General features: G+C 43.0%; 1 protein-coding gene across 6 annotated transcripts in view; it reads right to left on the reverse strand.

Moving 5' to 3' along the window:
* The window catches only part of RAD18 (RAD18 E3 ubiquitin protein ligase), a 618,600-nt gene that overhangs the window by 246,929 nt on the left and 344,272 nt on the right, over positions 1-27,399 (reverse strand). For all 6 annotated transcript variants that reach the window (XM_068252779.1, XM_068252778.1, XM_068252780.1 and 3 more), the window contains exon 11: positions 9,896-10,058. In XM_068252779.1, coding sequence (XP_068108880.1) covers positions 9,896-10,058 — 163 coding nt within the window. The remainder of the gene's footprint in view (positions 1-9,895; positions 10,059-27,399) is intronic.

Below are 27,399 nucleotides of genomic sequence, written 5' to 3' on the forward strand. Positions count from 1 at the left end.
CCAATAAATGGTATCATCCTGATTCAAAACTTCTTGCTTTTAATGTATGCAAGAGAGAGAGGAGAGAGAAGAGAATGTCCAAAGACTATTCTACGGATTACACATCTAGCCTGCCCCCCCCCCCCCCCCCCTTCATATCTCCCATCTGTCTTTCATTTGGTAAGGCCTATATGTATCTTGGTCCTGCCAATAAAGCTCTTTTGAATTTGAGAGAGAAAGGAGAGGAGAGAGAATGAATGTGAGTAATTAAGGTAGGACAGCCATCTGCAGTGCATATCCCTTCATAAATCTTCTGCTATCACCTTCAATACCAGCTAACTATACATTTGCCTTATTAAAACAGATGATAGTTGCAATTATCCAGCTTTACGTAGGCACGGAAGATCTCCCATGATGCATCACTGCTGAACATGAAAATTATTTCTTTATGTTCCTGAAAGCCAGGCACACATCCAGAGCCTCTGGTGTACAGTGAGCCTATAGCCTCTTAATCCCACATGCACACAGCTGATTTGGACAGGCTGGTCCTCGTCAGTGCAAGGCATGGATTAATGTTACAGATTGCCCAGTTAGCACATGGTAAGGCCACTAGGGTTTAGTAAGGTACCAAAAAGGTTCACTATAAATAAGTTTCGCTTCTTAAAGGAAACCAGAGACGATTTCAATTAAAAGTTTTAAATATATCTGGGGCTTCCTTAGCCCCATGCACACAGATCACTCCCACGCCACCATCCTCGGTATCGGAGATTCAAGTTTGGCTAGCACACCAATGTCAATATTCCAGGATATCTTATTCCTTATTGTATGCACAACATGACAATTGTTTCGGGGCCACGGAGGGTCCCCTTCATCAGATAAAGGGGTATGTCTGCACTTTATCTGATGAAGGAGACCCTCTGTGGCCCCAAAACAATTGTCATGTTGTGCATACAATAAGAAATAAAATATCCTGGAATATTGACATTGGGGTGCTAGCCAAACTTGAATCTTTCATGCTGGACTGATGTGGCTTTTGCATCCTGGCTATGCACCCAAGAGCATACGGTAAGGTGTGCCTCGCCTAAACTCGATATTGCATCCTCTATATCGGGGCCCGTAACTTCGGCCAGTCGCGGCCAGTCTGCGCAAGAGAAGTGCACCCTCTACATATCTCTCCGGCGGCTGCCTGCCTCTGCGCCTGGCGAGGTCGGCCTCCGCACCGGCAGAGACCCTAGGCTGGCGGCTGAGAGTGGAGCTGCGGTGTGAAACATAGCGGCTGCCAGGGGCTGGAGGAAGCCCGGGTTAAACAGATCCTTTTTTATCATGCCTGGACCTTCCCTTTAAAGAACTAGAGTTATCTATGCAAACAAGCTTGTCCAAATGTTTGTAGAATTTGGCTGATTTCCTGAAAAGTAAAGTTGAAAGAACTTCATCTGTCTGAGAGAAAAAAGCCTGTGATAAGGTTTTAGCACTAAAAAGTTCAAAATGGCATTACTTCTGCTTGTTTTTCAGCTCAACAAGGTGAATGGTCATGGCTGCTGTTTAGAATTCAGTATTCAAATTTATGCCCTTAAACTGAAGATAAAAATATGAGACTCTGTGTAGTTCTATTCACTTTTTTTTGTAAAACGAATACAGTTAAAAACCTCAAGTTTATTTTTACAGGTTCGTTTTAAAGCAGATCTGAGATGAAAAAATAATTATAACAAGTAACTTGTCTATACATCTTATCTAACGTTTAGATAGTTTACACAGCATATCTAGCTGCAAACAGCTTCAACATTTTATGATTATTTATTCCTGTGATAAAATAAGGGCAGCCATGTTCTGTTTGTCACATTGTCACAGGCTGAGGGCTAGAGATACTATCAGCTTGCCTGTGTGTAAATTCAGTCCCCTCTCCTCCTCCCCTCTGCCTCTGAAATCTCTGGCTAGTATCCTCCTCCTCCTCCTGCACAGACTGAGCTCCCATAAGCCCTTGCTACAGTGCCAAGGCACTGTGAAAAACTGTGGGTGAGTCTTGTTTAGTTTATAGGGAATTAGAATTTAGAAACAAAACAAAAAAGTACTTGGCTTGAGGAATGCCCAATAAACTATATGAAGACAACACAATTATGCAATGAGTAAAAGTTCATCTTGGATCCACTTTAAGCACCTAAATAGCTACCCCTGAGAAACCTACATCAGACTTAAACTACCTCAGGGCACCTGACAATCTCAGCAAAGCACAGTAAAAACTAATCAATACAATGGCATACTTGTTGATTTGGTATTTGATCTCCAAACGGTACCCAGAATCCTAAGATCATTTGGTTAGATGATTATATAAGAATTCAGGATCATAGTACATCTTCATACAGTATACATATTACAGTTGAGTCTCAGTTATTTGGCACCGATGGGGATTGACTTATGCCAGATAAGTGAGCTTTCTGGTTGCTTGAGACTTAGTGTTAAGAATAGGCCAGCTAATACAGCACTATACCCCACTCTATATAGACTAACCAGCAAGCTCATGGTGACCCAGAACTCATTGGAGTGTGTAAGGGACTACAATGGTCCTAAAAGCCACTCTATATACACACCATGAACTCTGTATTAAATGTTAAAATACAGTAACTGAAAGTATATTAACCTTGGCAGAGTCGTGGAACCCAGTCTTCAAGCACAGCAGAGCCCACAAACCGTCTAAGAACTTGGCCTTCACTGCTGTGAGTACTGCAGGTGATTTGTACTGGTTGGTCGAAACTACTGGTTAAGGTGGCTATACATCTAACGATGATGGTCAGACTCCTCCCTAATGTTCACTGTGCCCCCCCCCCCCGATGCCCATTTCCCTATACATTACCTGTCAGTGTCTGCCGCTCGCTCTGGGCGCCGTCCTTTGTCCATACACCCACTCCACGTGGTTGCCATCGTTCACATGGGCGCATGTGACGTCACACGCTCCCACTTTACTCCGGCAATCATGTGGTGCCCGTGTATGGAGCAGGGAACCAGCGGCAGACACAGAGAGGTAATGTATAGTGCACTGGGCACCGGGGCAGCACATTGAACATTAGGGGGGACTTCAGCCGGTTCGGTCACTCGTCCCGATATCGTTCGATGTTACCGCCACGTACCTGATCGAGCAAGTCGGCCCTACATCTTGCAGCATGTATGACCGATTCACGGGACAAATTTCTGCCTGAAATTGCTCGCACGTCGATCAGACATGCACTTGGCGACACAGATTTTCATCCGATTCGATTATAATAATTGAATCGGATGGTCGATCGGTCTCCAGGTTGCATTTTATGCTGGGAATACACTGTTCGTTTTTGAGTCATTTAGATGGGCTCGATAGATTATTTCCGGCATGTCCGATCTCCCGCCCGATCGTTTCGCCGCTCGATTCCGCATTGAACACAATGGAAAAAGATAAGAAAAACGAGCGGAAGATAAGAGAATCGCCTGCGGAATCGATCGAGCGGGAGAATTGAGCGGCAAAAACAAACCGTGTATGCCCAGCATAAGTTGAGTTCCAGATAATCGGGACTCTACTGATTTTCAGAGTAGTTTACTCACATCGCAGTCTTTCTGGCAGACAAGCAGTTAAATACATCTTCCTTTCTCACTTGTTTAGCAGTTTGAAAGAAGCGCTTAGGAGAGCGGATGTATATAAAAGTGACATATTCATCAAATATCACATATCTGAGAAGGGGTTTTGAACGTAGTCCAGCTGACACTGGGACCTCTCGCGGGTGAGCCATCTGCTTCCCAACTGCCACTTGTTGACGGAATTCGAAACAACGGAGAAGGGGAATTTGTGTTTCCACAGGAAGTGGGACGAGGTGCCAGGGGACAGGAGTGGGAAGCATTATAGTGATGGGTGCAATGCTCATGTAACCTACAGCCAATTCTACCACCAAAGCTCCGCAGGTGAGTTACTTTCTGTTCACTATTATACTGAAGGTTGTATGAAAATATTGAGAACTCTGCATATATTATTAAAGCTGACCTGAACTCTGAACTTCCTCCCTGCTTTATAAGATAAGTAACAGCATAATCTTTAAAGAAAAAAAATAAATGTCTTTGGTACAGCTGATACAAATCCTGCAATAATTCTGCAGTGTGAGTACCTTCTGCTTTCATGGAAGCAGGCATAGGGTTAACATCTTGTGTTTGTGCTCAGACAGCCAGCTGACACAGCTGAGAGATGATATTACAGATGTGATTAGTCACAGATGAGAGGGAATTAGACAGGCTAAACTATCTAAATACACACAGGGTGCATTTCTCTGTCTGTCATGTGCAAGAGTTCAGGTCCACTTTACCTACCTAACGACCGAGTCACGCCAATAGGCGTGAACACGGCGGCTCCCCCAAGACCGTGTAATGCCAATTGGCGTTAAGCCCTGGGGGGGGGGGGGGGGGGGGGGGCGTGGTTTGCAGGGGATGGCGCGCATCCCTGCTACCAGTCTCCAATCGGTGATGCTGCTAGGAGACTGTTAGACAGCGAAACCGCCGTCTATTTACAGTATACAGAACTGTGATCTACGGTACCACTGTACTGGGGACAGCCGTGTCACTTGGCTGTCCCCCAAGGAGGCTCTCATAGGCTGATAAATAAATAAATATTTTAATGTACATTTATTTATAAACCCCACAAATAAAAAAAATAAACACAGCAGCAATCAGAGCCCACTTACAGAAAATCTCTGTTGGTGGGCAGAAAGGAGGAGGAGCCCTGCAGCAAGGCCTTAAAGCTGCAGTGGCCTGAATGGTAAAAAATAGCCTGGTCACTAGGGGGGGGGGGGGGGGGGGGGGTGTAAGCCTACAGTCTTCAAGTGGTTAAAGAAACTCAGAAACTCTGTAGGGATGCAAAACAAACAGAGTCCTCTTGAGCCTTTTGCCCCCCCCCCCCTCGGTGTTCTTGTAACCCTGCTGAAGTTACACTTCCTCCAGGACGACTCATGTCCCTGAGTGATACTGAAGATGGGCGGTATTGTACTGCGCATGCGTGAGCGTGCATACACAGTATAGAGCCACCCGTCTTTGGGTGCACTTGAGGACAGGAGTCTTCCCAAAGCCTTCAGAGGGTCCCTAAAGGTGTATTGGATAAGTTGATCAAATACAAGCAAAGTCCGACTTTTTTTTCTTTCTTCGCTTCAGTTTTACCAAATGTGGCCCCCTGAGGCTTTTTTACCGGCCCCACACGCACAAAATGTATTACTTATAGATGCGGTCAGCTACATTTTTAAATATTGGTGGTCCGCATCTAGAACAGAAGTGCTGGCACCACCCCATCCACATGGAAGCCAGGAAGCAGTTATTCGCTGGTTTCCAATCAAATTCCACATCAGGTGACACTGCTGTCCAATTGGACTGCAGGTTGTCACCTGGGTATGCTTCACGGAGATCACTCTGCCCATGTATATATGTGAACCCCTTTTTTCTTAAATAGGTCCCTATATGTCCTGTAATTTTTTATTCTTACCATTCGTACCCGGTCTGTGTGCCTTTACTGAACTGGGCAGTGCCCACAGGATTGCAGGAAGTACCTTTTTGTTTTGTTTTTATCTCAAAATGCAAATCACAAAATTCAAATAACAGAAACATCCCATTTTAGATAAGATAATGACTCTATGAGCAGAATGTAACTGTAAGCCTGTTATCTAGGTGATGTTTGTTGTGGAAGAGACATTAATCTGTAAAACAAGCAGTAAATTAACACTGAGCTGGGTAAAAAAAAAGGGGGGGCAGAAGTGATGTCACAGGGAAACAGTAAAGATGGAAACCAGCATAAATATTTTTTTTTTCATACCACATTTCTCTTAAATCTGACAGTGAACACTAAAAACAACAGGATAGGTTAAGCTAAATAAATAATTTCTTATTGGATGATTCGTTTTAATTATGTCAGTTAATACGGCGTTTATCCCACTTTAAACTAACAGAAGTCTTAAAGTAAAACTGTAAAAAAAAAAAACTCTGGGGTATACTTACCTGGGAAGCCTCTGGATCCTAATGAAGCCTGCCCTGTCCTCTCCTGCAGCCCCGATCCAGCGCTGACAAGCGGCCTCCGGGATCATCGCAATCCTGTGGGAGCCGCACGCAGATGCACTTGCGGCTAATTGACGTGTCTGCGCCTGCGCAGTGGATGCGATCGGGCTCAGCTATTTCTGCCTGAGCATGAAAGCCGCAAATGCCCGAGACACTCACAGGATTGTTATAATCCTGGTTCCAGCACCGTCACTCAGGCACCACTAACGCTGGATCGGGGCAGCAAGAGAGGGTGGGGGGGGGAGCCTCATTAGAATCCAGATGCTTCCTCCTCCCGACGTAAATACCCCCCCCCCCCCCGGGCTCTTTTTTCATTACAGGTGTTCTTTAATTAGGGCTTCTAAGATAAATCCATTGCGATTAATAATAACCGTATAGGTATGTGTCAGCAATTCTATCACACTGAACAAAATTAAACGTTTTTAATGGGATTGCATGCCTAATTTAAATTTTGTTTACCTTCACTTATGACGGTTTAAAAATCACGGCACGAAACGATTGCATTAAAATCTGTGCGTGGCCAGCTGAAGGTCTTGTTGGCTTTTAAAGGAACAATCAGAGCTCTTCTGCCGGCCGAAAACTGGAGCGGGACAAAGGCCAAGAATGAGAGAAGTGGCTGACCCTGACCCAGCCGGGGCTCACCGAGGATTGGCAGCAATTGACGGCACTCTCCGGAGAGGAGGAGGAAGACTCTTCAATTCATCCAGCCTGCGCTCTGATCTTTAATTCAATAAGCTAAAGTGAAATTACATTTTCCTCATGCTGCCCTTCAACATACGGACTGCTTTATTTTATACAACGCTTTAATAAAAGATAACATTTTCCGATCCGCGGGACTCGGGCCCTGGAGACGTCACGTCAGTGCCAAACTCACCCGTCAGCTTGAATTTAGACTTCGGATGTTGGCCGAGCACAGGAGGGATTGCAGGGAGCTCTGCTGGGGAAAACTACTTTATAGTAGCAGTAGAACAGGAAACATTGAAGGGCTGCACATATTTGCAGGCGGCAGGAACGCTTTGATGCAATTTATAGCCTAGTAAAAGGCACTTTGTCCTCACAGTGCATTATTTTCAATCGACCCCATGAAAGTGTATCTATAATGTGTTAGGCAAAGTTAACAACTACATTTGCTAAACTAAAGAAAACCTAACTAACCACTAAATAATCACTAAAGTCTGTACATTATAAATGCATCGCTTGATTTGTGGCCAGGACCCCCCAGCAAACAGATCATTATACGGCACTCTGCACACTGAGCCCCCACCTTCCCATGCTTGTCATGTTACTAGGAGCCAGAGGGGGCAGCATAGTAAAAAAAACTTTACATCAATAGAAACAACTTAACGTGGGCACCAGTTCATAAAGCTTCATTTATTCCAGGAGTAACATATATGACATTTCAGATGTTAATTCAGTAATACATCACCGCAAGTAGTTGACCAGTTGCAGAGTAGATGGTATTGTCGACAATTGTTTCGCGCTTGTCAGCGCTTTTTCACAGACAGGACTCCATGGCGGGGAGAAGCTCACCGCCATTCGTATTACTTGGCGTTTTAAACGTGACGCCAGGCCTTCCTCCAAACTTCCGGGCCATCCCTCTCTCGCGTTCCGCCCACGTTGGGGAGCGGAAGAACGCGTGCGCTCCACCATGGAGCGCACTTCAGACGTCCGCTTCCCCAATCTGACCCTGGTTACTACGGCGCACACTCACGTAATGACGTGAGGTGCGTACCATAGCCTCCGCCTACAGGCGGATTCCGTCCCACTGTGTGAGCCAGGGATATGGCCAACAGTGATGGGACGTTTTAGGAAGGTCCTTCATAGCGGGCTAGGACAAGAAAGGGGTGGGATCCAGACGGCTGGAGTACAGGCTGCAATACACACCCCAAATGTAAACACATTATACAAGTGGATGACCATTATATACCTGACTAAGGACCCAAAGCACACATGAGCGGACAATAAGTGTAAGTCTAAACACCAAGAGATAAAAAGGAAAGAGGGTAAAAAAAAAAAGTGGCTGCAAGTATATTTACACAGTGCTCCTCTGCACTACGATTGTGAGTGGGTAGAGCAAGGAAGAGCAAGGCCCAACAGTCACCGCCCCCGCCAGCCCAACCCCCACACGATCACAGGGGCCGAAGGAGCTATTATTATGCCCCTGTATTTGGTCACTGATAGAGCAGAGCATTCTGTACATGCAGATAGGCACCTAGCATAACAAGTTAGAACTATTTACTGAAGAAAACATGCAGAAAAAAATCATACACAACCATCAGATAATGCAGATTACTTAGAAAAGAGAGGATCACAGAAAGAATACAGGAAATCACAATGCCATAGAGTTCATTGCAGCACATTGCATACACAGTGACACCTTGTGGTTGCTTTTCTATACTGCAGTTTAAGTAATCCTGTTGATACTACCACGGTTACACCAATAACATCACAGTCATATTGTACTATAACCCCATGCAATGTCTACACATTTTGCTGTGTATAAATTACCGTATACAGAGCAAAAACTTGGTAGTCTCTCAGTCACAAGGCTGGGCAAATCCACAGAGCAAAATTTAAAGTGACCTGGGCTTAAGCGTAGGAACCCCTCTAGGTTGGCCTTAATGCTAGCAGACACATGCCTGCAGGATATGTGGCACCAACTATTTCCTTTATTTTGGGATGTTGTGTTATCCGCTGGCGATCTGTGGGTTTTGAACCCAGGTCCCTTTAAATGAAAATGTCTGATTGTTTTGTTGTTGACTGACCATTGATCAGGAAAGGCTGTTCCGAGCGAGATGCAGGGCGTGGGGGTTGGAGTGCTGGGATGGCAAGCAGGAGCTGCACAAGAGCAAAACTACAACTCTTTGTACTGTAGAGAGCAGTACTAAGATTGCAGTTGCAGTGGGGTGAAGGATATGGTCAGTTCTAATACCGTGTGGAATGCAATGTGGCAAATTATCAATATCAGATAGATCTGCCATGTGATGACATGTGACATGATGAGATAAACATTTGTATGTACAGTGCCTAGCACACAAATAACTATGCTGTGTTCCTTTTTTCTTTCTCTGCCTGAAAGAGTTAAATATCAGGTATGTAAGTGGCTGACTCAGTCCTGACTCAGACAGGAAGTGACTACAGTGTGACCCTGGGGGTGGGGGTAGATAAAGACTTTTTCTACTTACATAACATATGCATTGTACTGTCCATGTTTTGATTTCAGTGAATTTAATTTAGTAAATAAAGAGAAAACTGTTCCAGGCAATTTCCATTTTTACTGCCCGAAAGAAGCCAATCTCAATGTCACTTAACCTTTATTCTTTTTTTTTCTCCTACCTGAAATGGTGTATTCATTGCCAGCCCTCCTTTCTACTGAGCTCTGTAGAAACTGCACAGTCATATCTAGCTTGCTTTGTAAACACATGTGAGCAGAGCATAGCTTGTATTTCAGCAGCTTCTGCAGAAGGGTGAGGTGTATTTCCTTTCTCAGTCTCATGTCACACTGAACTGCCTTCAGCCAATCAGTGAGGAGCAGGAATGTGGGAGGGGAGATAACAAGCTTCCCTCTCCCAGGCAATGTACCAGAATAGAGACAACTGACTGAGATGAGATTCATTACAGCAGGCACAATTATGATTATATTGGAATGCACACTGCAGGTAGACTACATAATAAACACAGAACAGTGGGTAATCTCTCTTTAATCTAACGTGTAGACAGCTTATGACTTCTGCGGCACAACAAACAATAAGTAACTTAACACTTGAAGCATGTGGATCTCTGTGCTTAGATTGGTAGTATGGTAGCATCATGCATTATCTACATATGGGTTAGCCACATGGATCGCATTGAAGTCCCAGTATAATCCTACCTGGCTCTAGATGCTGGAGACAGAGCGAAGACTGGGGAGCTGGAGCGGACGATGGGCGCATTCCCCGCCCTCAGGACAGAATCCTCCAGGCTCTCCTGCAGCATGTCATTGCCCCTCTCTGCTTCTTCAGCCACTATTGTACTTCCCTCTTCACTGGGCTCATCTAGAAAAACAAAATTAGCCATTCACATGACACATCGGGATTATTAAAGGTCATATTTTACTCATATTAGAAATATTTCCAGCTAAGGGGGGAATCGTTCATGCAGCCAGTGGTATTTAACTTATTAACTTCCAGTGAACATGACTTGATTGAGTCCTCAAACCTCCCTGTAACCAAGCAGCTCGGGGTGACCCAAAACCCAAGGAGAGTAAAGGGGACTAAAAAAAGCCCTCCTACTAATAAGTAATGCTTAGGTTGGTTTACCTTCTTAAAACAGAAGGAATTTACAATAATTCAGCTTTAAGTAAACGTGTGGTTACCCACAATGCACAAATTGTCTCTTTATGCCCCCGAAGCCTGGCTAGCATCCAGAACCACTGGTGACTAGCTAACCTATAGCTTTACATTTTACAGAGCCACCTCAACCCCATGTGCAGACAAACCTGTTGCGGACTTTTGGTCCTCATTGGTGCATGGCAGGGATTGATATGGCTCTATGAGAGAGGGCTTGGACCAGTACAATAGGGAAATCAAGCAGCTTGGAGTGACACCAAACCACAAGGAGAGTATAGGGTACTAAAACCTCCTAGAAACCAAGGGAGGAGTTCAAACCTGTCAACTCACATATACTGCAACATTTGCAAATATAAACTCTCCAGTTGATATCAAAATTATAAGGCCCAGTTTCACACTTCCATGGTTGGACAACTGATCCGTGTAAAAACTGATCCATGGCATGGATCATCTTTTAGAAGGCTCAGTGTTCCATCCGTGACCCTCCATTTTGTTAGCACACGGTTAATGGAACGGATACATCAGTCCAGAAAACCCGCTGCAGACCCAAACTCACGCTACGGTCGGCGGAACAGACCGAACCGATACATTTGAACAAAGTAACGTGGACGGACCCTTTTAATTAATCTGGCAGCAGCAGCATTCTGTACTAGTTGCAGGCATTACAGGTCCTTGTCTGGGAGGCCTGCATAGAGGGCATTGCAATAGTCTAACTGTGATGTGAGGAAGGCATGAAGTAGGGTTCAAAGATCCTCTGGGAGACTGAGATGATTAATTTTTGCAATGTTCCTCAGATGAAAGTATTTGACTATAACCAAGATTTGGTTTGTGAAGCTCAATTCCCCATCGATTAGCACACCAAGGCTACACACAAGGTCAGAGCTGTTTATGTCTGAATTCCCTATCCCGATTGGTGTTGATTTAGAATAGAGCTATTTTGATGCTAAGAGTTGGTCTTGAACAAGGACCTCAGTATTGTCAGCATTCAGTTTCAGCCAGTTGTCATTCATCCACACTTATAGCTCAGCTAAGCAAAAATGTATTTTTGGAGTTTACCTACAAATGCTAACCATGTCCAATTCCATTACATTTTCTATTTACGTTGGATAAATATAGTGAAACTCCATTTGCAACAAGGATTTATGAGTGCTCCACAAGACTTTTTGTAAAAAATGTTTTTAAAATATACCTTTCCATTTCATTTTATATGCACCCAGTGATACATTCCCAAAAAGGCAAAGCTGGAACAGGACATTGCCAGCGCTGATCTGCAATGGCCTCAATTCTTGTAGGGTTATCAAACAAAATACCTCATGTGAGGTAATTTACCTCATGAGGTAATGACATTTAGCAAATCTGGTAGGTTTTAGTCATGTTTTACCTCATGAGGTAAATTATGAGGTAATAATAGCTATTCTCATGGAAATTAGGGGGCATGTTAGAGCATAATTTACTGAGGAGTTTAAGACCTGCCTGTACCTGGAGGTAAAGTCAATTTGTATGCATTTTGCAGTTTTTAGTGGAGTTCCTATTGCTGTTTTAGTGTCGTTCCTATTCAGGCTGTGTAATATAAAATAATAGTAGAAATAAAACTCCAAATATTTACTGGATTATTTTTTTTTTGCCTATAAAAATACTTTTCATAGGCTGCTACATAATCAAATACACCATCCCCCCTCAAAAAAAAAACCAAACATCTTCCAAAGACTATCCTAACTTATGAAAGAAAAAGACTACTATAATTTATTTACTGCATGCTTACCGCTGAAATACCTCATGTTTTACCTCACTTTATGCATTTACCTCAAGTTTTACCTCCTGTTTTACCTCATGTTCGGAAATGGAGAAAAATCTTTCAGAATTGCTAAAAAAAAAAAAAAAAAGAGGAAAACACCTCATGAGGTATTTTACCTACAAAAAAAATATTTATCTCACATAGCTACCAGAATTGAGGCCAATAATGTGTTTGTGGCATACAGACCTCCTAGGTGCTTCCTGTTCTGCTCTATGAGGAATAAGCTGCGCAGAGGAGGAGCTTGCATTTCTCACACCTGGTCTAATCCAATGTCTGAGGCTCTAGCTCTAGCCCTATGGCGAGATTGCCATCTGTGGTCATGTGACAAATGACCCTCTCACCCGAGAGGTCACGTACAGACTGCCTAGGTGCTTCCTGTTCTGCTCTATGAGGGGGTAAGCTGTACAGAGGAGGAGCTTGCAGCTCATTTTTCACGCCTGGTCTAATCCAATGACTGAGGCTCTAGCTCTACCTCTATGGTGGATCGCAGTCTGTGGTCATGTGAAAGTCGTTGATTTCACCCAAAAGAGCCTCCGAGGACCGGAAAAACATGGCTGCCAGCATCTGGATGCCAAGATTCACAAAATGAAGAGTGGGCGGCTGTAGTTTTACTCTTGGAGTGTGCAGGGCGTTTTTTATTTTGCCATATTTAAAGTGTACCAGAGACGTCAAATTCTAAAGATTCGATACTTTCCCGGAGCTTCTTCAAGCCCCATAAGCTCGCCTGAGTCCCTCGCCGTCCTACCGCAGTCTGCCATTCAGCCACGATCAGCCCCGGTAACAGGCTCAGCAGTGGCCTTCTGCGCAGGTGCAGGAGGTCTGCGCATGCGCAGAAGACCCCGACTGAAGCGACTGAGCCTGTTACTGGTGCTGATCGCGGCTGAACAGCAGACTGCGGGAGGACGGCGGCACTGAAGAGGACGGTGAGGGACTCAGGCAAGCTTATGGGGCTGGAGGAAGCCCCAGGTAAGTATCAAATCTTTAGCATTTGACGTCTTCGGTTTACTGTAAATATTTCCTGCTCTCCAGCACCTGGAAATCTTCCTGCTCTGACTGAGAGGGACGATTATCCTACATTAAAAAGTTAGAGTGTAGAAGTCTGGGCCACGGTCGGGACTCTGCCAGACCTCCAATACGCTGGCTATTTAAACAAATCATCAGAGCACCAATTAAGACCATTTCCATGCTGCTCTTTAAATCCTGAGTGATTGCAGCAGCTAATTTCCCAGACTAATTACCCAGCTAGAGCTTTAATGAAGACGTGAGAGGAATACACAGAAGAGGACGGCAAAAACAAAGGAGAAAAAATGAGGATAATGTGAAAAACGTGAAGAAAAGGCAAGAAAACCTGGTGCTCTTGGCACCAGATGGCAGTTTGGGTTCTTTAAAGAGAAACCGTAACCAAGAATTTAGCTTCACCCCAATCAGTAGCGGATACCCCCTTTCCTACAAGAATTCTTTAACTTTTCTCAAACGGATCATCAGGGAGCTCTGTATGGCTGATATTGAGGTGAGACCCCTCCCACAGTGTGATGTCATCACCAGGGTGCTGACATCACACTGTGGGAGACTTGTTGCATTGTGGGAAATAACAGCTGTTTCCAACTGCCAAAAATGCATCATCTCCTTCCACAGACATCACCTGCCAGCAGTAAAAATGGCACCATTTAATAGATGTTGGTATGTAAATCAGGGAGAGGAAAGATTTTACAATGGGAAAACACTGACTAAATCATTTATACATAATTATTGTAAAAATTAAGCACTTTTTTCATTAGTTATTTTCACTGCATTTCCCCTGTAACTTCAACTCCTAAAGCTCGCTGTCTGGGGGTAACTCTGCAGTCTCATTTGGACCACGTATTAACACATTACCAACCTCCTGCTAATTCCATCTCAAAAACATTTCCAGAATTTGTCCCTTCCTTTCACAGTTGGCAAGAATGTACATGCTCCAATCATATCCCATCTAGACTAATGTAACACCCTACTTTATGGTCTACCAAAGTCTAGACTAGCACCTCTCCAGTCCCTTCTGAACTGTGCTGCCCTCCTCATCCACCTCTCCTCCCACGCATCTGATGAAGCCCCCCTATGTCAATCACTCCATTAACCTCCTTAGCGGTAACCCCGTGCTGGATACGGGGTAAGCCGCTGCGGAGGATTTCTCAGGCCCTGGTGGGCCGATTTCCATAATTTTTTTTTTTTGCTACACGCAGCTAGCACTTTGCTAGCTGCGTGTAGCACCCGATCGCCGCCGCTCCACACCGATTCGCCGCTACCCGATGCGGCGCCCCGACCCCTTGCGCAGCCTGGCCAATCACCGCCAGGCAGCGCTAAAGGGGGGGATTGGGAACCCCTCCGACGCCATGACGTGGATGACGTCATCCCGATCATCGCCATGGTGATGGGGGAAGCCAAACCGGAAATCCCAGTCTGAACAGGATTTCCTGTTTGCTCTGATCGCCGGAGGTGATTGGAAGAGGTGGGGGGATGCCGCTGCACAGCGGTTATCATGTAGCTAGCGCTAGGCTAGCTACATGATTTAAAAAAATAAATACATTTTTAAAAAGTGCTGCGCCACCCCCCTGGCTATTTTATTGTACCGCCAGGGGGGTTAACTACCAGTTACCCAAAGAACCAGTTTAAACTCCTTATTCTATCATACAAAGCAAAAGAATTCTGGAACTCCCTCCCACCACCAGGCTTGCCTCAGCTGTTAACACGTTCAAACAAGCCCTCAAAGCGCAGCTCTTCAAGAATGGGCAGCACGGTACCATAGCGCATAGGTAGGCAACTGCTACCTGAAAAGTTCTGCAAAGATTGTTTTGGATGAAAAAGTTTAGAGTATGTCTGTGCTTTTTTACGTTCGTCTCCACCTTGCCTGACCCACCTAGGTCTGACCTAGCAATTAATATAAGCTAAGGAGGTATTTTTAACACCACAGAGGAAAATGCAGTAAAGACCTGCAGGATAGAATGCGTATTGTAGTGTATTGTGACGTGTGCTACAATAGTAAGGACAGCTCCCTTTTTCTTTTAAAGTGGGATTATATTTCCAAAACTAACATTTCCTTAACTACTCTTAGTTACATAAAAGAACATTTGAAAGTGTGTAAAAAAAAAAAAAAAAAAAAAAAAAAAAAAAAAAAAAGAGCAGGAGATGCTTGCTTATCTCTAGTTATCTGCAAAGGAAACTGTATTCATTTCCAGCTGAAACTCTCTGAGAATTGTGTCTTCACTCTGCCCCCTCCCTCTGCTGAACAGACACGTCACCCTGGCAACAGCTGAATAATTTCAGCAGAAATACAAGACAAATAACATAAATATCACACGTTTCTCATGGCGGACACAAAGCGCCATAGCTGCAGCCACTAGGTAGTACTCTATAGGCAATAGCAGTGTTCGGGAGTCTTGCCCAAGGTCTCCTACTGAATAGAGCCCTTAACCAGTACACTATCCAGCCACTAAAGGAGGGGGGCAGAGCAAAGTAACATGCCTTAGAGAGCTTCAGCCGGCAATTATTATATTTGCCAAAGACTAGAGATGAGCAAGCTTATCCTGCTCTCTGCAATGAACATTTTTTTTTTACACACAGGTTATGTGTGGGAATGTTTTCAAATGTTCTTTTATGTAATTAAAGCAAATCTGAAGCCATAAAGAAACTTATGATATAACAAAAATTGTATGTGTAGTACTGATAATGAATACAACATTAGTAGTAAAGACTAGAATCTCATATTTTTATTTTCAGTTATATATATATGTTGTTGTTTTTTTATAACATTGCATCATTCTGTCACAGTAACCACACACTGTCTTATGCTATAAAACAAAAAACGAAATAATGACCCTTTGAACTTTCCTGCAGTAAAACCTTATCTCAAGTTGTCTCTCACTTATTCTTGGTTGTTTAACCATTTCAGCCCGCTGAGATTTTTCACCTTATGCATCATGCAATTTTCACCTCCCATTCATTAGCTTATAACTTTATCACTAATTATCAAAATGAATTGATCTGTATCTTGTTTTTTCCACCACTAATTAGGCTTTATTTGGGTAATACATTTTGCTAAGAATTATTTTTTTATAAATGCATTTTAACTGGAATATTAAGAAAAAAATGGAAAAAATTATCTCTCAGTTTTCGGCCATTGTAGCTTTAAAATAATACATTCTACCATAATTAAAACCTATGTATTTTATTTGCCCATTTGTCTAGTTTATTACACCATTTAAATTTTGTCCCTATCACAATGTATGGTGCATTTTTTCAGTTTTGCGTCCATCAAAAACCTCAAACCGCCGGTGTGCACCATCCCATTGCAATACATTAGCCAAGCGTTTTTAAAGGTGGATGCGGCCGGCGGATCGCTCCAAAAACCGCTCGGTGTGCACTAGGCCTCACTTATTCTTGGTTGTTTAACCATTTCAGCCCGCGGGGATTTTTCACCTTATCCATCAGAGCAATTTTCACCTCCCATTTATTAGCTAATAACTTTATCACTAATTATCAAAATTAATTGATCTGTATCTTGTTTTTTTCCACCACTAATTAGGCTTTCTTTGGGTAAGACATTTTGTAAAGAAAAAAAAAAAACATTTGAAAAAATTATCTCAGTTTTCGGCCATTATATTTTAAAAATAATACATGCTACCATAACTAAAACCTATGTATTTTATTTGCCCATTTGTCTCAGTTATTATACCATTTAAATTTTGTCCCTATCACAGTGTATGGCGCCAATATTTTATTTGGAATTAAAGCTGCATTTTTTCAGTTTTGCGTCCATCACTATATACAAGTTTATAATTTAAAAAATGTTCGTAGTCTACCCTCTTCACATGCATATTTAAAAAGTTCAGACCCTTAGGTCAGGGCTTTTCAACCCCGTCCTCAAGTACCACCAACAGTGCATGTTTTGCAGAAAACCACAAACATTCACAGGTGAGGTAATTAGTGTCTCAGCAGAGCGGTTTAACTGCCTTCTGTGGATTATTTCCACAAAACATGCACTGTTGGTGGTACTTGAGGACAGGGTTGAAAAACCCTGCCTTAGGTAACTATTTATGTTGTTTTTTGTTTACTGTAATTTTTTTCCATTAAAACATTTGGGTAATTTTTTGGTGTGGGAAATAAACAGTTAATTTTAAATGTTATGTGTGTAAATTGCCTTGAAAAATGTATGAAGATGTAGTTTTACTATTTGGCCACAAGATGGCCACATTGAAATTTTGGTTTTTTTAATATGTCCTCCTCGCTTCCCGGAAGCATAAGGAGGACGGAAAACTTTTTTTTTTTCAGAAAGACCTCGGCCTCTGATAAGAGACTGTCGGTTTTTCTGCTGGGGCCTTAGATCAGTGAACGGGAACCATGTTACTGTTCATTGATCTCAGGGCTACCGGGGAACGGCACAGGGGTGGGCCGGAGCGCGGCACCGTAGCAGAGCAGTCGCCTGGACATGAGGATCACGTCCGGGCGGCTTAAATGGTTAAGTACTTCAGAAAACAGGACTGCCTTCGACCTAATTGGGTCGAAGAGCTCAAAGAAGCTCTTTTGCATGCATGATACCCAAGTTCTTCCTAACTTTCCCAATATTAGGAAACAATATGTTTTCTTTGCTACTAATGTTCTATTGCTTAGTTGTACTACACATACAATTCATTATCTCATACGTTTATTTCCGCTTCAGGTTTGCTTTAATAGTAGTTATGGAAATTTTAGTTTTGGGAATAAAATCCCATTTTAACAGGTTTAGAAATGTAGATTACAGGACACTTTATTAATGTTGGCAAATATAAGCAGTTTACTTTGTGTCCTGGTTACAGTTATACGCTGGGAACATGCGGAGATGTGCTGGGATCTCTAGTTCAACAACGCCTAAAAAACTCTCCATGGTGTAAAATGTTGCTTTCTTTATCCCCCACTGTCCAGCTGCCCCAAAATAAATGGGAGGCTGCGGCTGGTAAAATATTATATCGAAAAAAAAGTGGAAAAAAAGCGTAAAGGGATCAGTGAAATCCACAGACAGCCAGTGTCACCGAGCGATCTCTCTGCGGTGACAAATTATAGCGTATCCTTTTATTTGTCAGCCTGTGCGACATCCACGTCAGGACTCAGCATTGTAAGACCTCTGCCCGCTATCTCTCCCCGCTATTCCCATCTGTTGTTTGATCTGTAAATGTGGCATTTGGTGGAGAGACTGTCATCTAGAGCTGACCAACGGGGGAGCGGCCCTCATCAGAACCGCGCGTCACATTAAATAATGAATGAATCTGATAAAGAGGTCTGCGGAAGCAGGCAAATCAGGACACCGCTCAGCAAGGGAGAATCCATTGTGCAACCGCTTACACCAATCCGCCACTAAATAATGATTATAATTATAATGCCTTACTGAGTCACAGGAAAATAAGGACTTGGTTATCTTTACTGACCAGCAACATTTTACATCATGGAGCGTTTTTTTTGTTGTTTTTTTTTAGGCATTGTTGAACGAGAGATCCCACCCAGCACATCTCTACATTTCCCCAGCGTATAACAGTAACCTGGCCACAAAGAAAATGGTTTATATTTACCAAAATGAATAACGTGCCCTGTAATCTACCTTTCAAAACCTATTAAAGTGGGATTATATGTACACTGTGCACCGCAAGAGCAGCCATTCTGTGCGGTTCTCTAATTTCATCAAAGCATCACTACCAGTAAGTGGTCTGGCGCAGACACCAGGGAACACAAAGGGCCAGAGCTATCAAAGTGCCTCAGACTGAGTTTAATATAATAATATTAACCACTTTATCCACCACTACAGTATATCTACGTCCTCTGTGACTTAATCTAAGCCACGAGTCAGTAGATATACATCTTGTAGCAGAAGCAGTGCTGTGCAGGATTGGGCTTGTTCCTGTGCACATTTCTGGCACTATCTGATGCAGCACTAATTGGTGAACGGGAATATATGTTTCCTGAGCTAATAAGATTGATTTTTACCATTAAAAATACATTTTTTCTCAGTTGATAGTGAAAAATACACTCTAGCATTTTTTCAGAATCAAATATCTTCTTAGTTCTTAGTTTTTTTCTATTTTTTCCTGGTTTGTCTTTTAAAATTCAAAGAAAACAAAATTGTTCGAGGGGAAAAAAAAAATCGCATACAATGAAATCCTAGATTGTCTTGAAAAAACAATATATAATTAATTTCTGTGTCATAAGTAGGGAATAAAGTTATTTCTGATTAAATAAGGACATGGTCTGCTCTGGTCCATTAGTGGGGAACAAGCTCTGGATGTGAAGTTGTTAATCTGAAAATTTTGTGTAGCGCTTTTCTCCTGTCGGACCCAAAGCGCTCAAGAGCTGCAGCCACTGGGATGCGCTCAAGAGGCCACCCTGCAGTGTTAGGGAGTTTTGCCTTGAACTCCTTACTGAATAGGTACTCACCCTAGCCAGGATTCCAACCCTGGTCTCCCATGTCAAAGGTGGTGCCCTAACCACGTTAAATGATTCACATTTGAATTTTCACACAGAATTATTATTATTATTTAGTACGGTATTTATATATCGCCGACATCTTCTGCAGTGCTGTACAGAGTATATATTGTCCTGTCCCTCAGAGGGGCTCATAATCTTATCCCTACCATAGTCATATGTCTACTGTATAGTGTATGTACTGTGTAGTGTATGCATCGTAGGCTAGGGGGAAGCCAATTAACTTATCTGTATGTTTTTGGGATGTTGGAGGCATTGCTTTCATAAAGCGAAAAGTATTTGCAAGTTATTTCCTCTACATGTACAAAAAGCACCTAAGGCGTCACTTCAGTGACCCAGAAGGAATATGTAGATCCGGAGCTCTGACTTGTTCATGCTGTATCACTTCAGGCCCACTGCACACCAAATCCGCTAGCAGATCCGCAATACGCTAGCGGTTTTGGGAGCCGATTTCAGAGCGATTCTATTTGAACACATAGAATGGAACATAGCACCACTTAAATTATTATGTCTGGTACCTGAGCGTGCTATAAGCCAATAGGCAGTGAACAACTAAACAAGAAGAAAAGGGGGCCATACAAGCACCACTCAGGACTATAATATAGCAAATATGAACAAATCCATCTTTATTGATTATCCAAATGATTAAAAACATGTAAAAACAACAGCGACATGGGTCTGGGGTCCCAAAAATAATAATCTATACACCTGCACTAATAAATCTGCAATAACCGTTGTGCAAAGATGTACACAGAAAAATGTATATTAGATAGACTCAATATATTTCATAAAAAATAATAATGATAATAAATGCCAATTGCCTCAGTAAATCCACAGTATAGACAACAGTAAGAATGATATATATATACACACAAATAGATGAATAGGGCAACTCCTAGTACAATAAAGTGCTAACAGCAGAGAACAATGAGGTAGGAAGTTAAACAAAGTGACTATGTGCAAACAATACGTAATGGGTACAAACAGTGAATGAATAAATAAGTAAATAAGACAGCCAGCTAATGGCTGAACAAACACACTGACAACGTGCATAAGATGTGTCAAGGAGCACAGAAACCCTGAGAAGCAATACTTACAAAAAAGAAGAAGCAAGAGGCAAGAAGAGACGGGACCCCAGGCTCACATGGAAGCCCTAGTGCACCTCGCGGGAAACACCGCCCGCTTCTGAGGAGGCTTTTCTGTGTACATCTTTGCACAACGGTTATTGCAGATTTATTAGTGCAGGTGTATAGATTATTATTTTTGGGACCCCAGACCCATGTCGCTGTTGTTTTTACATGTTTTTAATCATTTGGATAATCAATAAAGATGGATTTGTTCATATTTGCTATATTATAGTCCTGAGTGGTGCTTGTATGGCCCCCTTTTCTTCTTGTTTAGTTGTTCAGAGCGATTCTAGGCATGTTTAGAGAGGTTTTCTAAACATACCTAGCGGTTTTGGGTGCGTTTTTGTGTAGCAGATTATACAAATTGTTACAGTAAAAGCTGTACTGAACAGCTTCTGTAACAAAAATGCCTGGCAAACCGCTCTGAAGTAGCGTTTTTCAGAGCGGTTTGCGTTTTTCCTATCCATTACATTGAGACAGAAACGCTTCTGCAAACCGCAAACGTGCAGCAGGAGGCACATTTGTGGTTTGCTACAAACCACAAACCGCCGGTGTGCACCATTCCATTGAAATACATTAGCCAAGCGTATTTACATGCGAATGCGGCTGGCGGATCGCACCTAAAACCGCTCAGTGTGCACTGGGCCTCAGACCGCTGAAACCTTATTGGATTAAGATGGCTGGCCACCCACCCAAAATTCTTTTCACTACAGGTTTCCTTTAAAGAGAACCAGAGACTAAGCACCCTTATGTATTTGACCATATATATCAATAAGAACATAACATTAAACACCTACTCTGCTCTCTGTTTCATTCTTCTCAGCTAAATCTGCCTGTTAGCAGCACTGATAAGAATTCCCGACTGAGCATTCAGTCTAGCTTTGCCACTGAATGATTATAGCTGAGTCTGTCTTCTGTAATGTCTTTTCAAGCCCAAGTCTGCCCCCTTGTGGCTCTGCTATAATTACTCGGCTATAATCATTCCAGGCAAAGCTAGACTGAATGCTCAGTCGGGGATTCTTATCAGGGCTGATAACAGGCAGATTTAGCAGAGAAGAATGAAGCAGAGAGCAGAGTAGGTGTTTACTGTCATGTTCCCATTGATATATATGGTCAAATACATGAGAGTGCTTCATCTCTGGTTCCCGTTAAAGGACCACTATCGCGAACCAACGGGTTTTGGGCCAGTCCATCTCCTCATGGGGGATTCTCAGGGTTTTCTTTGTTTTCAACAGCATTTCCTGAAAAGCGGTTTACTGCCAAAATAGTGAGATACCAGCCAGCCTCCCTACTCACTTGCACACTATTTCGTCAGTTAGACTTTGCAACTGTTGTTCAGGAAATGCTGTTGAAAACAAAGAAAACCCTGAGAATCCCCAATGAGGAGATGGACTGACCCAAAACCTGTCCATTCTGTCAGATTTTAACTGCCTACTTTGCCGCCGGCTATATTTAATGAAATTAAGCAACTTGTAATACATTTGGCCGCAGCGAGACGGCCGTAAAATACATTGTGCTTAGTGTAGTAATTACATTTCTGACATTGGCCGCTCCGCTGCGGCCACTTCGCACATTGGCCGGCCAGAACCCGAAGTGGCTGGCCAGAACGAGAAGTGGCCACACTGCGGGTTCTGGCCGTAACACACACACACACACACACACATATATATACACACACACACACACATATACACACACACACACACACACACACACACACACACACACACACACACACACACACACACACACACACACACACACACACACACAGTGGGTTGCAAAAGTATTTCACATTTTGTCATATTACTGCCACGAACTTGAATCAATTTTATTGGAATTCCACATGAAAGACCAACACAAAGTGGTGTACACGTGAGAAGTGGAACGAAAATCATGCATGATTCCAAACATTTTTTACAAATAAATAACTGCAAAGTGGTGTGTGCATAATTATTCGGCCCCCTTTGATCTGAGTGCAGTCAGTTGCCTATAGACATTGCCTGATGAGTGCTAATGACTAAATAGAGTGCACCTGTGTGTAATCTAATGTCAGTACAAATACAGCTGCTCTGTGAGGGCCTCAGAGGTTGTCTAAGGGCTCATTTCCACTATCGCGAATTCGCATGCGTTTTTCGCATGCAAATTCGCATAGCAGTACAAGTGAATGGGACTGTTTCCACTTGTCAGGATTCCTTTGCGTTTTTCTGTGCATAAAAAATTCGCATGACAGAGCCATCAGAATTCGCATATCGCATACCGCTATGCGAATCGCATACAATGTATTTAATAGGGAATTCGCATGAGGTTTGGGTATGCGAATTTTCACTCAAATTTTCATGCGAATTCGCATAGAAACAATGGAAACCCACACCAGCACTGCCAAGGTTAAATTCGCATATATCGTCATCCATGCGAATTTGCGTGCGAATTCGCATAAAAATTTGCATGGACCCGCATGCGAATTTCGCATCCGCATGCGAAATTTTACCGCGGCGATTCGCACCGCACAAGTGGAAATGCAGCCTAAGAGAATATTGGGAGCAACAACACCGTGAAGTCCAAAGAACGCACAAGACAGGTCAGGGATCAAGTTATTGAGACATTTAAAGCAGGCTTAGGCTACAAAAAGATTTCCAAAGCCTTGAACATCCCACGGAGCACTGTTCAAGCGATCATTCAGAAATGGAAGGAGTACGGCACAACTGTAAACCTACCAAGAGAAGGCCTTCCACCTAAACTCACAGGCCGAACAAGGAGAGCGCTGATCAGAAATGCAGTCAAGAGGCCCATGGTGACTCTGGACGAGCTGCAGAGATCTACAGCTCAGGTGGGAGACTCTGTCCATAGGACAACTATTAGTCATGCACTGTACAAAGTTGGCCTTTATGGAAGAGTGGCAAGAAGAAAGGCATTGTTAACAGAAAGCATAAGAAGTCCTGTTTGCAGTTTGCCACAAGCCATGTGGGGGACACAGCAACCATGTGGAAGAAGGTGCTCTGGTCAGACGAGACCAAAATGGAACTTTTTGGCCAAAATGCAAAACGCTATGTGTGGCAGAAAACTAACACTGCACATCACTCTGAACACCCCATCCCCACTGTCAAATATGGTGGTGGCAGCATCATGCTCGAGGGGTGCATCTCTTCAGCAGGGACAGGGAAGCTGGTCAGAGTTGATGGGAAGATGGATGGAGCCAAATACAGGGCAAACTTGGAAGAAAATCTCTTGGATACTGCAAAAGACTTGAGACTGGGGCGGAGGTTCACCTTCCAGCAGGACAGCGACCCTAAACATAAAGCCAGGGCAACAATGGAATGGTTTAAATCAAAACATATCCATGTGTTAGAATGACCCAGTCAAAGTCCAGATCTAAATGCAATCGAGAATCAGTGGCAAGATCTGAAAACTGCTGTTCACAAACGCTGTCCTTCTAATCTGACTGAGCTGGAGCTGTTCTGCAAAGAAGAATACAATAACAATAATACAATAACATTTGTAAAGCGCTTTTCTCCCATAGGACTCAAAGCGCATAGAATGGGCAAGGATTTCAGTCTCTAGATGTGCAAAGCTGGTACAGACATACCCTAAAAGGCTGGCAGCTGTAATTGCAGCAAAAGGTGGTTCTACAAAGTATTGACTCAGGGGGCCGAATAATTATGCACACCCCACTTTGCAGTTATTGATTTGTAAAAAATGTTTGGAATTATGTATGATTTTCGTTCCACTTCTCACATGTACACCACTTTGTATTGGTCTTTCACGTGGAATTCCAATAAAATTGATGCATGTTTGTGGCAGTAATGTGACAAAATGTGGAAAACTTCAAGGGGGTTGAAAAGGTAGGTGTGTGTGTGTGTGTGGGTGTGTGTGTGTGGGTGTGTGTGTGTTCTTCTCTCTATCCTTTTTACTTTCCACACCTCCGGGGCCAGGGATGGGCTCAAAGAGAGCATGGGAAGATCCTCCCTACTCTCTCACTTACAACCCTTTTCAGGATTGCAAGTCTGTGGTCAGGGCCGGTTCTAGACTTTTTGCTGCCTGAGGCAAACTTTGAGGATCCCCCGCCCTGAAATTAGAATGATCGCACAGCACCTGCCAATTTTCACTGCACGTTATAGTTGCGGTGAGCTCCCAAAAACCACCCTCAGTATAGGTAGGTAGCCAGGTATAGGTGCCCCTAGTATAGGTTGGCCAGGCTCTTTACTTCCTGTTTCTGTCTGGTGCTGTCCCCAGACTTCTGCCGCCTGAGGAAGTCGCCTCACTTGGCATCACAGGCGGACCGTGTCTGTAGTGCTGCTTGCCACTGAACCAAATGATCTTTTTGTATTTTTCTTTGTTTGTTCACAGTGTTGATTGTACACGTTTATGTGGATGGCCTGGGCCTCTCCAGTATAAGAAGCTTGATAGCTATTGGAGTTGCCGACATGCCTACGCTGAGGCTGGTTTCACACTACCTATTAGCGTTAGTGTTGCGGCGCACCTGCCCCACCACGCCGCCAACAAAAGGCCTTCAGGGAACACTGCGTTAGTACAGTGTGTTCCCTATCTGGCATCCGTCCAAACAGGAAGTGACAAGCGCTTGCAGTCACTTCCTGTTTCAAGTACGCGGAAGTGCAAAGAAGCATATTGTAAAAATACACTTCTGTGCATACGTGCCACAAAGTTGCAACAACAACGTGTTTAAAACACCCTGCGTCACCATAGACTACCATGATTTCTGGGCCGACACAGATCGCCCCAGGAGCCCCGCAGTAACAAAGGCATGCACTAGCGTTAAATCGTGCACTTCCGGCGCAGCGTACCGCAATGTGGAAAGTATGAACTTCCCCATAGACTTTTTTTTTTCCATTATAAACATTTTTTTTTATTTTATAGTTGGAATAGCATAACAGCATAATGTAGCATTACATTAAATCATATTAGAACAGTACAGTAGAGTATTATAACATCATAACGTGCAGTACGGTACAGAAGAAGAGTGTAGTTCAGTATATTATAGTACATAGATCATTTATCAGCAGTTAGTAAATTAGAGTGTGTCATCAGTTACAGATAGACAATAACATCTCAAAAGTGTATGATTTATATATAAACTGTGTTGTAGTATAATTAGAGTCTGCACAATGGGAGAGTCAATGAGTGTTGTACTCTTCGCCATGGCATTTACAGGACCTAATAGGTAGCCAAAGCGAGGGTAGTCCTTAGAGAAGAAATTGGGGAACGTCTGGTGTAACCAGAGGGCCAGCATGGGCCACCACCAGAGTGTATAATTGTGTCACTGTTGAGATGATTTACTTGAAGGATATTGTTCTATGTTGAAGACGTTCTTTATCATGATATAACCGCACCTTACTTCTTCGCTGAGGTATCCTAACTTAGCTAAACTAAACTAAACTAAAAGAAAAAGAAAATAGAGAGCTTAACGTGCTCTAATATTTAAATATTTGACTGTAGTTGAATGGTTGGGTTTCAGTTGTGTTTTGGTAGCCTATTTCTTCAATGGAAGTGGGTCAGAGACTTTTTGTTAATGATGCTGTAGAGTGTGAGGTGGAGGATCTAAAAATATTTTGCCTTGAGAAGGGGGTGAGATTAACACCAAGCTAAGGGAAAGTTAAAGTTGGGGTGTTTAAGACCCAATCTGGATCTGATTTTCTGTTCCATATTGAGGTTATATTTAGTAATGGCTAAGAGTTGTTGAGGTGATAATTCTTCTTGGGACTTCCAATTGGTAGTTATCAGGTATAGTGCGCTGAGGATCAAGTGATATATTGGGGGTTGTATTTCCAAGGGGGTGTTGTCTGGGTAGATTAGTAGTAATGGCAGTTCTGGCCTTAGGTTGAACGTAGGAGTGTAAATTTTACGGATGTAGGACTCAACGGATGTCCAAAGACTTGAAACAATAGGACACTCCCAGAACATATGTATATATGTACCTGTGCTGTTCTTACATTTCCAACAAGTTGTTGAGATCTGGGGGGAAAATGAAGCAATTTGTCTAGGGGTCCTGTACCATTTATATAGTATTTTCTTGGAGAGTTCCCAGTGGGAGTTACATCGAGATATTTTAGTGACAGTTTTGTTGGCTGCCACTAATTTCGGTACCGAGATGGTGGTATTTAGGTCTAAAGACCAGATTGTGGCGTACTTTTGTAAAGGAGAAGGGCTATCGTGGGTAGGGGTTTTATACCAAACCGAGATGCCCCCTTTGTAGTTGCCAGTGAAATTAAGCATAGCAAGTATGCTTGCATGGATATACGGAGGGGATATTTTTTTTGATTTTATTAAGTGGAAGATTCTATGGTAGGTATATAACTGGGAATGGGGTAGTTTGTATTGTTTGTGTAGTTCCTTGAATGATTTGATTTGGGAGTCCTTGAAGAGGTCATTAAGAAGAAGGATACCTGAGTTTTCCCAAGATTTCAGATTAAGGTCTTTAGTAAAGTGTTCGAGGGCTGAGATAAAGGTTGGGAGTTGGACTGCATGTTTCTGTGGGGGAGGGTGTTTGTTGAAGTTTTCCCAGGATTTTAGGGAGGCTAATATGGAGGGGAATGGTGTTGTAGGGAGTTTAGCTCCCATACTGATGCTGGTATGTAGAGTTCTAAGGTTTGTTTTTAGGAGGTGGGAGTCTAGTTGTACCCATGGT

Source organism: Hyperolius riggenbachi, chromosome 9 (genome assembly GCF_040937935.1).
Source record: "Hyperolius riggenbachi isolate aHypRig1 chromosome 9, aHypRig1.pri, whole genome shotgun sequence".
NCBI lineage: Eukaryota > Metazoa > Chordata > Amphibia > Anura > Hyperoliidae > Hyperolius > Hyperolius riggenbachi.